General features: G+C 31.6%; 1 protein-coding gene across 7 annotated transcripts in view; it reads left to right on the plus strand.

Annotated features, from left to right (window-relative positions):
- Positions 1-6,913, plus strand: part of LOC116345627 (TGF-beta receptor type-1) — an 18,183-nt gene extending 11,270 nt beyond the window's left edge. For 4 of the 7 annotated variants that reach the window (XM_031775119.1, XM_031775118.1, XM_031775122.1 and 1 more), the window contains exons 6-11: positions 4,832-5,059; positions 5,137-5,370; positions 5,433-5,773; positions 5,849-6,031; positions 6,119-6,213; positions 6,300-6,913. In XM_031775119.1, the coding sequence (XP_031630979.1) occupies positions 4,832-5,059; positions 5,137-5,370; positions 5,433-5,773; positions 5,849-6,031; positions 6,119-6,213; positions 6,300-6,399 (1,181 nt within the window). In that variant the 3' untranslated portion in view covers positions 6,400-6,913. Of the gene's footprint in view, positions 1-1,555; positions 1,705-4,828; positions 5,060-5,136; positions 5,371-5,432; positions 5,774-5,848; positions 6,032-6,118; positions 6,214-6,299 lie in introns of all 7 variants that reach the window. The other 3 variants (XM_031775123.1, XM_031775125.1, XM_031775121.1) reach the window with 3 other exon arrangements.
- Positions 6,914-14,885: the final 7,972 nt, after the last annotated feature.

Raw genomic sequence — 14,885 nt, forward strand, 5'->3', positions numbered from 1 at the left:
AGAGAGAGAGAGAGAGAGAGAGAGAGAGAGAGAGAGAGAGAGAGAGATAAAGAGAAAAACGCATTTCCCAAAAAAAATCTTTCTCTGAGACAAACTGCTGCTTACAAGCAAATTCTAAATTTGGAACGTAAATTGACAACAGCGCAACGACAGCGCATAAAATCAGCCAGGGCCACTGATGAATTATCACCAATACAATGTTTTGCGGATAAGCAGTTACAAAACCAGTGGCAAGGCATTGAATCTTATAAACTCAGTCGGTCAATCTTAATATAAATCATCGCACATTTTTCTTATGAATTTTTTCGACTCATGTGTCGTAATTGTTGATACGCGCGCCCACACACCATATGGTCAACGTGAATATCAATGAATGAAGCAGAATTTTTGGCTTCTTTGCGTCTATTTTCGAAAGAGTTTTTATCAATCGAATTGGTACCCATAATTTTTCTTCGCCATTTTTTCAACGAATTTTTGTTTTTCGATTTGAACTCACAGTCATCGTATACGAGTAACATATGCTATTACATATACGTTTCCTTATCTCCTCTTTTATACTCAACTTTATGATGGAGTTTATCGTATTACTGACATGACCGGCGCGCAGCGCACATTCAAACAATTCGTAATCACAGCTGTAAACGACAGTTTTTTTTGTCGTACTGCAATTTTTTGTCGCTAAATGCTGATGCATATAGTCCAAATATTCATTATGTTGTTTTTTTTTTTTTGCTTTTTTATCGACGACAGTATTCATCAATTAAATTTTGTAAATTGTATATGCCGTGTTTGTCTGTGAACCAAATGAACCGGTATTGCTTCCGCATCCGAGTCTGGTACGACTCCAAATTTTTGAAAATCAATTCGTCGTTTTTTTCATTCATAATGCACATATTATCATTCGATCATTCGATAGACATAATTAAAATATCCATTAATCGTCATTAATTATCATTTTGCGCATTTGATTCATCCGAAAAAGTGTTGTGTTTAACCGATTTTTTCTGCATCAATCGCATAATAGTTTTATTTTTATCTTGCGCCAAATGTGATACTAAACAATAATCAAAATTTCAACGTTGATATTTATATAAATATATATATTAACATATTCAGCATCAAATCAAAAACAACAACAAAACTTAAACACAGATCTAACCAAAAACCAATTTCTGCTTTTTTGTTCTTTTTTTTTTGGAAAATCCAATACCCTGGTTGCACTACCCGTGTTCGGTCGTTCGTTCGTTTGTGGATAACAATAAATTAAACCAAAACAAAAAAATGCTAATTATGCACTTGCACATAAAATGTGTTTACGCACACACGTAACTGCGCTTCGCATATTCAACGCACACATGCAAAATCACATCCCAAAAACACATACAAATTCTCCCGTTTTTTTTTTTTTCGATTTACGTGACAAATATTAATTTGACGTTACACACACAATAATACATCGATTACCAAAACCTCTGCGCAAAATTTTATAAATAACATACCAAAAAATAAATGATTTAAATGACCACAATCGCACAAAAATACACACATGATGTAGCTGTTTGAAAAAGGAACATTCATTCCCAGAATCGAAACCAATACAATGCCACGAAAGGGTTAACAAACCAAATGGTTACTTTTATGCAACAAAATGCTGTAAGGAATATGATAATTGTAATAAATTCCTTCGAATCGAAAGCCTACGAGGTGAGAACAACAAATTTTCCAACATCCTTCGACCATAATTCCCACACTCCACCCCCCAACAATCACCATCACCATCACTACCACCATATCCACCATCAAATCGTCCTTCTCAAGAAACCATAAAACGATTTCATTTTTAAAAATTTGCCATTTTGTGTCACCATGCCAGTTGTCCGTCCAAATTTGCATGTTTTGACCAAACCATGTTTTCTTCATATTTCATGAATTGGTTTCGCATTGTGATATTTTCGCATTGGTATATGGGAATGAATCATCTTTATATGTCAAACATCATTGCAGGCAAAATGTATGTGTGTTTTCACAGTTCATCGACACTGAAAATGTATAAACAAATCACCGTTTGTCCACAAAATCTCATCTCATAATTGGTGAATCTTCAATAGTTTTGATCAAAAGTCTTTCTAATCAACATTTTACCACTTTTCCATGAGTCGTTGTCTTTTCCGTCTTGGCCCCAATCGTTTTTCATGTGTGTCTTTTTCATTTTAGTATAATTTTGATATATTTCAATCATAATTCATTTATCAAAGCCAAATGTCAAGCGAGATAATACACTAATTCTTGGGGGGTTTTCGTATCACATTTTTTTCTGTATTATGTGCGTTTAAGTGTGCGTCTCAATGATAACAACAACATCAGTTGCAAAAAAATGATGAATCTGTCATTCACTATTTTTATATATATTTATAATTTTGTGAAACACTGTCGCTCTTATCTTATCACTTTCATTTGTAAATTAAAGTGTCTTTTTTTTCGTATCTAATGCCAAAGGCAAAAAAAAAAAAATATTTGATTTATCAAGAAACAAAAGAAATTCAACATCAATAAATCATCAAGAATCCAAATTCAATTATTTATTTGTTCATCTAGAAATCACATGTGTTACACGTTACGTGGTAGACAGATTTTGTAACAAATTCAACTTAAATCAGATCAATCATATCAATGTCAACAATAGCTAACTAGATTTACTTTTTAATATCAGTTCAAGTGAAGAATTGAGTGTCCTTTTTGTTTCTCTAACCAACCAAACCGTTCGTTCATTCGTTTCACAGTCATTTTGCACATCGTATGTTTCAATCAAATCATTCAAAGTGAATGTGATGTCATCTGAAGGGTTTCGTTTGATTCGGCATTTTGTGAAAAGCGCCATTTAATTATGATTTTTATATATATATATATATATATCGTTGTTTTGTATTTTTTTTTTATTCTCGAAATGAATTTTTTTTTAATTCATTTTCGGGGGTAATGATAAGGAGAATTAATGGAGTGAAAACCGAATGATATAGCATTTTATTATTGTTGTTTCAGCAAATGTTTCAAGTGGGTTTATTCGGAGAATCAAACAATAAAAAAATGTTCAAGCATGTTCTTACAAAGTCATACAATTCAAATCAATTATTTATGTGGATTATATGATCCCCAGTTTGGACCTTTTGTATTCCTTCTATAATTCACGCATGATTTGTTTATCCAACCCACTTATGCCCCAAACCTCTTTCCAAACTTAAAATTCAACTGAATTCCATCGTTTGTTTATTCAATATACTGTATTTTCCTTTGTCGGCTAGAAACGTGCATCTATATTTAAGAAGAATAGAAAAAATGTGTAACCCATATATACAATTTATGTATTTTGTTATTGTTTCCTCTTTTGTGTGTACCATTTTAAGAGCAGATACCATTTAATGTTTAAGCCTGCATGTTCGTAGATATATAATACATAATTTTTTTATAGACGTTGTGTTCGTACTCGAAAAATTGTTTGCCTTTTTTTGTCGTGTGTGTGTGTTCTTTTTTTCTCTCTCTCGTTTGAATAAACTTCAGATTTTATTTGCTTATATTACTTATTTATGTAGTATTGTGTTGTCTAATTATATATATATATATGTGTGTGTATGTGTTTCCTTTCCAAATAATGAATAATATTTTTTTCGTACATTTCAGGTGGTAAAATGACACGTGCCAAGCACTTCAAGCATTCGATGAAAGATTATACTTTTCGCTTGTTCTCAATTTCTTGCCCAAACTCTAGCGTCCCACTCAAATCGATTGGAAGCCAAATAAATCGAATTACCAAATGACTTTGGCATTGTCTTTTTTCTTTGCCTACGTCAAATGCTCACATTTCAGATCAATAATTTCGCGCCTTCATAATTCCAAACCGAAATTCATATTTTCATAATTTGATGTGGTCTTAAATCTGCTTACTTAAATGTAAGCCTTCAAAGGTTGCACAACCCTCTGAAGTCATGTGAAATCGAAAAACATTCATATTTCCAATGGAGTACCTTCGACTTCCCTTTCAGTATGGCCGTTGAAACATTAGAATACAATGTATATTGAATTTAACGAAAACATTTTGACTGAAAATTACATTTCGGCGGAAAATAATTGGATGCAGAAGAAAATTGAATGTGATTTATTTCGAATAAGTTCCCAGTTTGATGTCTAGACATCATTACTTCGCGAAATGTTGTTTAAAGTTCTTCCGCCTACACGTTGAAAAATTTCGCTTTGAAGATTTATAATTGATTTCATACAATGGCAATTTATATAATATTTTTCGGTCGATTGAATAATCAATGCGGTAACTTTTGATCCATGATCACGTGCGCCGCCAAAATATTACTATAATTGCCGTTGAAATGGAAAAAACCATGTTGTTCCATTGAATGAACATTCTCTTGAACATGGGGACGGTCGGCACGTGAAGGGCGAATGTCTATTTGCCCCTAGAAAATCCAATAAATTGGAAGAATTTGGGAACATTTAAGGGAGAGCTTATACTACAATGTATATGTTCTCATTTAGAGAACTCTTTTCGATTTTTAAAAGTAAGAAAAAAGGCGAAAGTATAAATGATAGTTAAAAGGAGTTGGAGTGTTTTTGTCACATGTTACATTTTACCACTAGCTGTGTTATGGTCAGAACGATAAAATTTGGACAAAAAAAGAAAAAAAGCATCAATTTCATCCATTTAAATGTATGAATTGATTAGAGAAAAAAAAAACTGTGACCGAAATTCCAAATAAAAATCTGTATCAAAACATGTGATTTTTCTTGCAAATGCATTAAACTGTGTGTCGAATATTTTCAGCAGAAAGTTTTTATTCGGAGTTAACAACATGGGATTTGATCTTCATGATCTTTGGTGCAACATTTTTATTTTGTATGGTGACACTTTCAAGCTACTGGTATATGCAGCGTCGTAAGCGTGGCACTGGAATGCGACCATTTTCACCATCCGAAGATTCGGTATGTGATCCAATTCTCAATGGCAATACAATTCAAGATATAATCGAAATGACAACATCCGGATCGGGATCAGGTACTTTTGAATATATTCAAATATTTCCCATCAAACCGGTTAGTGAAACCGATTTTGTTTTTCTTTTTTATGTGCAGCTGGTCTTCCGTTACTGGTTCAACGATCGATTGCACGCCAAATTCAGTTGATCGAAGTCATTGGCAAAGGACGATTTGGCGAAGTATGGCGTGGTAGCTGGCGCGGTGAATTTGTTGCCGTAAAAATATTTTCGAGTCGTGAGGAATGCTCATGGTTTCGCGAAGCGGAAATCTATCAAACGGTTATGTTGCGACACGAAAACATTCTTGGTTTCATTGCAGCTGATAATAAAGGTATAGAAAATCATCCAAATTGGCATTGTCATCATTCATATTTTCATATCATTTCATTTTAGATAATGGAACATGGACTCAATTGTGGTTGGTAACCGATTTCCATGAGAATGGTTCTCTATTCGATTTTCTAACAATGAGAACGGTAGACACAAAAGTCATGCTGGCCATGGCACTTTCAATTGCAACTGGTCTCGCACATTTGCATATGGACATTGTTGGCACAAGAGGCAAACCGGCGATTGCACATCGCGATTTAAAATCGAAAAATATTTTGGTAAAATCAAATTTGACATGTGCGATCGGTGATTTGGGATTGGCTGTTCGACACGACATTAAAACCGACACCGTTGACATACCATCAAATCATCGAGTCGGCACCAAACGATACATGTCGCCAGAGGTTTGTTTCTATTTTGAAATTCTCGATCAATTCGGACGAATGACAATTTCTTTTATTTTGGTAATCATCATTTAGGTTCTGGATGAGTCAATGAACATGAATCATTTTGATTCATTCAAACGGGCCGATGTTTATGCATTCGGTCTTATTCTATGGGAAATATCAAGACGATGTAATTTCGGCGGTGTTTATGATGAATATCAGCTGCCATATTATGATATGGTGCAACCAGATCCAACGATCGAAGAAATGCGCAAGGTAGCAATTTTTTCATACTCATACCCCCTTGCTAAGAACGTTGGGAATCTTTAATTATTGTTTAAATTTGAATTCGTAATGTCACAGGTGGTTTGTGTGGATAAACTGAGGCCGAGCATACCAAATCGATGGCATGTATCCGATGAATTATCAATCATTGCAAATGTGATGAGAGAGTGTTGGTGAGTGTTTTTTTTTAATGAAAATAATAAAAAAATATTAACAAATATAATATATATTTAAATTATTATTATTATTATATTATTAGGTATCATAACCCTGGCGCTCGACTAACAGCACTGAGGATAAAAAAATCGCTGGCATACCCAAAAAACTATGACGAAAAAAATAAAATCAACTGCACTTAAATGCATCTCGTTTTCTGAGGCGTTTCTTCACGATCTTCGATTTTATGTACATTTTTTCATCTTGTTTTATGTTTATTTTTTTATAATTTTTAAATTGTTAGATAAAAACTGTTCTCCTTTTTTTCTGTCGATTCAGAGAGTGTTGTACATAAGAATTCATCATTAGTTGTTTAGCTTTTAAGTTTTCTATATATAAGATATATGGAACAAAAATGTGGACACAATTTTTGGTTCTCATGTTTTTTTTATTTTATTTCTTTTTTCTAAGTTTTTATGAAATTAATAAGATATTATAATTTAGCAAACAAGAAACACACAAAAGAAATTAATTACAAGTATAATGGGGCGACAAAATGATCGAATTGAATTCTCACATTTCGATTATGTCGAACGCATTTAGGTTGATAGCATTCGAATTAAAAACATAATGACCAGATAATATATTTAGCTGTCGTCATCTGGATATTACAGCTCATCTGGATATCGTCAGCAGATGATATGAAGTGAAAACAATAGAAGTGATTGTTATAGGTATATAAGCTTGTTATATACTGGTATTACTATAACAATCACTTCTATTGTTTTCACTTCGCATCATCTGCTGACGGCATCCAGATGAGCTGAAATATCCAGATGAAGGCAGCTAAATATATTGTCTGATAATGACTATGAGTTTTAAATGCTCAATATGAAATGGATGCGTACGAATTAATACTCGCCCATCAAAAACAATGGATCATCTGTCGTTGAGTTGAAATGTAAAATTTTTGGAGACGCATTTTTTTTATTATGATCAAATGAAAATGGAAAATGAAAACATACACACAAGAATTACATCAAAACAAAATTCGTCAGGGAAATAATAAACATGCTAACTATTTTATAAAACATTGTAGATTTTGTGTGGTTGTGTATTGAAGCGCACAAAATTCAAGTGAGAGATAAAAAATTAAAGTGGAAATTTGCAAACAAGAAAAAAATTTACCATAAAATTTGATGGGAAATATAAAAATCACAGAGAAAAAAATACAATTTAGATGTATAAGTTGTACATATCGTCACATTTAAGACTTAAAAATCTATAGAAATAAGCAGACAAAAAGGCACACAATCGTCATTGATTGCAAACATAACATATAAATAATAAGGCTATTACAATTAGTTGAATCTACAGTCAACTTCATTTCGAGTAATTTAACGATCGGTCAACTCAATCCGCATCGAAATAACCTCAATCTAATCTTCTTTTTTGTTTCGTAACACAGATTTTTTTTTTTGATTTTTTTTTCTTCTATCTCTTGATTAATTCAATTAAATTTGCATTCACATTTGATGGGAAAGAAAAAACGGGAAGAAAAAAAGACAACTGCCATGCTCGAAACCAACAAGACTTAAATACGAATATACATTAAAATACAATAAAACTGATCACGCGAAGTTCAAATTTGCTCTATTTTCAAATTGGATATTGAAGAAGATAATATATATTTGAGATACTGTTATACAAACCAGAATTTCAGATAACACGACATTTTGTTTTTGTGTATGTGTGTTTGGATACACACAAGGACTTTAATAAAATTAAATTGAAAACACGAGAATTTGAACTGATGCAAAAAAAAAAACGACAAAATACCTCAATAACAGTGCAGCCAAGTCAATATTTAAACTCTGTTGTTTGTTTTTTTTTAAATAAATTTTTGAATCGTAATAGAAGCATAAAATCTTTACCAATCATTAACAATCTAAAAAAAAACAGAAACAAAAAGAAAATAACAAAAGAAAAACCATACTCATAAAATGCCAATACAATTTATTGCGTTCACTCGACAGCTTCCCATATCAATATAATCAATAATATTTTTGTACGCGGTATTAACAATCACATATCCCATCCACGAATGTCCCTCACATTCCCTTAACTCACGCCCATCTCCCAATAGCCCAAATGCAATTCCATAGCATCTATCGAACACGCAAAATCAGTCATCAATTCCATAGACTTATGAACACGATACAACGTTTTCCATTTATATAAAAATGTAAATGTGTACATTTTATTTAGATGGAGAAAAAGAGAGAATAAAAGAAAAATTTACCGAAAAAACACAGTAACAGCTACTATTAGTTATTCAACAGAAGATAAAAAATAGAAATAAAAGTTCAGGTTTTCAAATCACCTGAAAAAACACGAACATTATACATTGAATTATGTTGATTTAAGTCTTGTACGTACATTGTTGATTCTCTTCCCAACTGTAAAATCAACAATACAATATTTCTAATTAGCCATTCCTTTTCTTCAATTAGATCACCTTTAGTAACAATTTTATTTAAAAGAAAAATACAAACAAATTAAGAGCCACAAAAATACAGAAACAAAAATGAAAACTTGATAAAACAGAAATATTGCCGACACAGATGAGGCACGTTTCTGTCGAAAAATTTATAACATAACACACACCTTCCAATTTGATGAAGAAAAAAAAACAATTTTAACAAATAGTAACACACACACACACACATATCCGATATCCTCAATATTAAAGATGATAACCTTTTTTTCTCATTTGTTTTTATTGTTGACCATACAAAATAAATCAAAGCCGCAGCCAAATGAGCTTTGTTCCGTATACGAATTAAACATTTTCATTTGTTTTTTTATTTTATTTTGGTATTTGTTATTTATAATTTCAAGCATCCCAACCATATGATGGATATTGAATTTGCGTATGATGTCATATTTCGACTCCGGTTTGTAAGCCCTTGATGTTTATCCTTCTTCACAATGAAAAAGAAAACTTTTCTTTTTAAATGATATGATGATCGGCTTTTTAAATAAAACGATCACAAATCTTTTCCATAACGATCATAATATTTTAACAGCGGCCTTTTCTTAGATTAATAATATGAGCAGGTTCTGCTCTGCAGGAGTGCTCTTAGGAGCTGGAGCCGCACTAAGGAGCATAGTTCCTTCCCAATGAGGATAATAATTAAAATTGATAATATTGAAATATAGATTTGTTCCTCATTGAGAGGTAGCTCTGCTCCTCTTGCTCTTTGGAGCGCTCTCGCATACAATGCTCTGAGAAACAGTCTCTGTTCTTTTTAAATATTTAAAATGTTAACCGTTCTTTCCTGCGCCGTAAGTTTCATTCAAATTCCGAAATATTCGTTAGTTCCCACAAACGAAATTCGGAAACAAAAAAACATTTTTTAATCCTTTTTTCGTTGATTTAAAAATGATCATAAAATACATTTTTTTTTTATTTCCATTTAATTTTTTTTTTGTGATATATTTTTGTTTGCACTTGTAGTTTTTTTACTTATATTATACACCGTCAAACATTTATAAATATTTGTAGTGCAACAATGAGAAAAAAAAATGAAATTCAGGAATTTTTTTACAAACATTTTATTAGCAAGAAAATAAAACGTATTGAAAGCACTTTAATCGAACTCCCTCTAAACTATAGTTTATCTACAATAAATATTAATTATATACATTATGATTCCTGAGTCGAGGGTGAACATTTTCGATGTAAGGAAAAGAAAAACAATTTCATTTTGTAAAAGCTTCAACCAATTTATTCATATTTAAGGCATTTGTGAATGGTGGAATGTTCATTGCATCAAATTCAGAAAATAAGTTTAAAAAAAAAACAAATGCAGCTGAGAAAAACAAGAAAAAAATATATTTATATACTATTGTAGATATAAGTGAAGAGAAAAAAAACCATTACAACAACAAAATGAGATGAATTACCTGTAGCTGAAATACAACAACTTATTTATACAGTTTAATAATTACAATTATGGACGGATTTAAGTAATGACAACATAAAAATTCGTTCGATTCACACACACACACATACACGAATGTAAATGCCCAAAAGTTTGTTTTTAATTAAAAGTGTTCAAATAATCAAAATTCAAAAATAATAATTTCAGATTGAGCTGAGCTGGCCATAGTCTGTGAGGCCACTACATGCGCTTATGAATTCACAATCATGAAAAAAGTCACAATCATGGAAATTACGAATATTTTGTAATTCATTTCTAAGAAAAGTTCAAATACCAGCCGTCTAATTTGGATTTATTTTTTCTATACTCAACTATAAATAATTTCAAGCAATCTCCTCATTTCTACTTTGTATTTCAAGCAATATTAACAAAAAAAATGGTAAAAAATTATTTTCCAGTGGCCAAATATTATCTTATCGATTTTCATCATATCAGTACCTAAAATGTAGTAAATTCATACACAAAATTGTTCATTTCGAACTGTTGGTTAAAATCAGTTGAAAAAAATTTTCAAATTTTATATGATACATCATCACTGTGAATGACATAAGCGGATCTATTGAATTTGCCGAATAGTCTAATATGGCCAACAAAGATGTCCGATAAAAATCACTGTAACCGCAAATAAACTCAAACTTGCAAGCGATTTCCATTCAGTCGAATGTGTGTCGGGCATATATTGTGTTTATCGTGTGAATTTGTGAAAATAAAATGTATTTAGAAAATTACCTGAACAATTTAGAGAGCAAAATAGATAAGATTTAGATTTTAAGAGAAAAACAATTTTTTGGAATTAAATATATAGTAATTATCTAAACAAGTTAATTCTTCAGCGCATCGTTTTATACTTGAACCTGGACACTCATTTACAGAGTGTTTCCCATATCTGTAAATAGAAAAATGGTATTTATTAATTCAAAGTAGGCAAAATTCTATGGTAGTTAATGGCATTTTATAATGAATCACTTTCCGAAGCGATAAACAATAGTGAAAAATACTCACAGAAAAACAAAGCATTGGTAGTACGTCCTCGAAATGCTGAGACACAACAGTCAGTCTCAGTTAGTGTAACAATATTACAATATTAATTTTTAATTAATTTTCGAGTTAAAATGGTGGTTGGTCATGCTTAAGGCTGCTGATTATTTTGAACTTCTTGTTGTCGACGTGGTGGATTTTGTCAAAATCGAATATTTGGTTCCAGAAGTGTTCTTTGTTTTCGCGAATGAAGTTTTCGGTAGCTTGTTTACCTTCGAATTTTGGAAGTAGCTTCTCTTCTGCCAACATTCCGTAGAAAACATCATTGCACATGAACACTGCCTTTCGCTTATAATCTGGTAATGGAACAACAGACAGATATTTGATCTTCGATATTGTGACGTTGTTGTCTAGCGCCCAATTGTGAAACTCATCGATTTCGCTCTGTATGACATTGCAGTTGCTTTGAACCAGTATTTACCTTTTGAGAACTACTTGATGTTGTCATAATTCGCTAGTCTACGAACTCTTTCCACAATTGCACGAACCATCTCAAGCAGCAATTTTTTTTGTATTATTTTGGAGGTGCATTCTGGTGTGTATCTTGAATGGCATCATACCGTCGAATCGCCCAATCAATTGCATTGTCAATATCCTTTTTATCGAACTTCAAACCGGTTGACACTGCATTAAACTGCCAAGCTCTCATTTGCAAATAATTTCGCAGCCGCTCTTTGCATGTGTCGTTTGATTCGTTTTCAATTGGCGCGTATAACTTTGGTATAACGATTTCATGATGTTGCCGAAATATTTTTTGTTCGGCCAGGCAAATTGAATGTCTCGGCTTATTCCTTGCTCAACAAAACTACGAAAATGTGGTTCCATGTCCTCGTTTTCTTTGTTCTTATGCAAAACTGCATAAAATCAGCGCTCAATCATATCTTCGGTACGATTTTTTTCAACCAATTTTCCTTTTTGGTCAACATACACTCTATTCGTGAAAAAGTCCCATTGGCGATTGCTTTGCGCAGACTTCACTACAGAGTTGTGTTGTTCGATTCTGAAAATGCGTTAAACATAAATACTTTTTTTTGTTTATTTATCGAATTCAAAGGAATTACAACAATAAGTTGTCAAAGCAATCGAATAGAGTCTATATATGTGCAAGCGACAAAGAAAAAAAACTTCAAACTGTAATCGACTACTTTTTCAAATATGTTACATTTTCATGCATTTCAAATTTCTTTTTCGTTTTGGGAAGTGCCACTATCAATCTCTTCGTTATATGAATGCCATTAAATAATATAGAATTCTGTGATCTTTGAATTCAAAAGTACCAATTTCTCATTTAGAGATTTGAGAAACACCCTATTATACATTAAATATATCGAAGTGGAAATATCTAGTCTCACAAATTTGACGAATACGAATGAGTTATATGGCAGCATAAAACAATTTTTTTCTCTTTGGTTTTTTGATAGGGTTGATTGGAACAAATTTAAAATCAGGTCAGTTAGAAGCAGAAAAAAATCCATTCAGTCAGCACTAGACCGATCTGACCGGTTCAGAAAAATGTCACTTTTGTATGGAGAAACTCTCACCGGCAACAAAACTCGATCTCAATTTCGAAATATTTGCCTTTTATCTTTTTTTGGGTGTCAAAAAATTACAAAAACATGTTGTTTCGTTTGTTTTTGAATTTCGGTGCCACAATATCGATCAGTTTCAGTCAGCACCCAATAGAAAAATTCACCGTGAAAGTGTTTTTTCCATCGCTCATTCGTATTTGTCAATTTAAGCTAAATTATATGTTATTCAACTAATTATATACAGTTAATACATATTTTTAAAGCTCCCTCGTCAAGATTAACCAAATTTCAACAAAAAAACACTTCATTTTCTACTATTACCTACGTATATTCTACGTTTTTATCACTCGTTCTGTGGTTTTCTTTCTGTTTTGGCCATCCTTTTAAAATTGTACAAACAAATTGAATGTTGGCCCGCATGATTCTGTACATTCATCGGATCAACATTTATTTAATTGTATTTTAAAAAAACTAAAACGAAAAAAATAGTCAAGAAAAATGAAGGGGAGTAAATTTTATAGCTTGAAAATGGGAATGAGAATGCATCTACTATTATTACTATTAACTGTTTTATATAAGCGCGAGTGTTAGAAGCCGGACTTTACAAATGAAAGAAAAAATAATAATAATGAAAAGTCAGTGAAATCTAAGAGAGATCACATTGATTTTAACAGCGATCAATATTTGGATGATTCTTTAGAGCCACTTCTTAAATGTTAATTCTTTTTTTATTTTGTTTTATATGTTCATTTTTCTTCTTCTCGTTTTTGTTTGTTAAACATATGTGCCCCATTCTTTGATTGCAAAAGTTATTTCTATGATATTTCTGCACCACCATGGTCGCACCAACACATTTTGAATTTAAATGGGAGATTACAGCGACAAATTCTGTCTTATTTTGCTATAGTAACACGCACGTTTATGGGGTATCGATATTGTGAAACTATTTCTAATTGAATTTTTTCTAATTGAAGCGAAATATTCACGCTATAACTATCAGAACCGAAGATTTGTTGAATCCGACAATTGACCTGCGTCGTTCTTAGCAAAAAAATTCTTGAAAAAAGTGAAGTGTATTTTGCGAAAAGTGTACTTTTTTCGTTTTGTTTTTTTGCTCTTCACTTTTTTGGCCAAAATCCCTAGCAAATTGAACGAATTTAACACTTCGTCAGGGGGGAAGGTAATCAAACCCCCCGGACCCCTGCTGAGGACGTATGCTCATAGATCTCAAAATTGGTAAATCTAATTCGTTGTTGATTGATTTTTTTTAAAATCTACCAAAATTGAATTAAATATACATCAAACTAGTTGACATTTACTTTGGATGGATTGATCAATACGATTCTTACATTTAAATGTCATGGAAAAACTGCAGAAAAATCATATTAAACTTGAAACTTAAAGAATGGAATTAAATTGCTAGAGATATCAAACACTTTCTACTTTTTTTGTTAAACAATGTACCTTTTTCCTAAATGATAATTACATTTTTTGGCAATGGAAAAGATTCTATACACAGAAAGAGAGAGAGAATGTGAAAATGTGAAAATGTTGAAAATAACAAACAAAAATAACTTATATAAATACAAAAATTGAACATTGAAACCACAAAACAAATTGAGTGTGCTTTAAAAGAAAAAAAAATTTATAAAACCACAATAAAGAGAATTGTTTCAATAAATATCAATTTATTCTTTTCATTCGATTCTTTTTTTAAAAAACAAATCTTGGAGCTTGGAAATTCAAAGTCTTGTGAACATCGGATTAATTACCGTTCAATTTACACTTTTTGTTTTAAAAATGTTACCTCGTGAAAAAACACCACATTTTCCAAAATTGTTGCAAAAGATTAATGAATATCGACACAAAAATAACCCGCAAAATATAGCTTATTCTCATTTTCAAATGTCATGTATTCATTTGACTTGATCAGATATAAAATGATAGCTCTTGATAAGTATTCATATTAATTCGGACAACATTTAGAAAAATTGACATTTAATTTTATATACCTCCCAAATACGATGGCCTTCAAGATCTCAGAAACGTTTAAAGTCTGAAAAAATATTGAAAATTGCAGATTTTACGCAACCCCAAACGGCCAAGAAACTATTT

Source organism: Contarinia nasturtii, unplaced genomic scaffold (genome assembly GCF_009176525.2).
Source record: "Contarinia nasturtii isolate CC-2019 unplaced genomic scaffold, AAFC_CNas_1.1 Cnas_scaffold_1371, whole genome shotgun sequence".
Classification (NCBI taxonomy): domain Eukaryota; kingdom Metazoa; phylum Arthropoda; class Insecta; order Diptera; family Cecidomyiidae; genus Contarinia; species Contarinia nasturtii.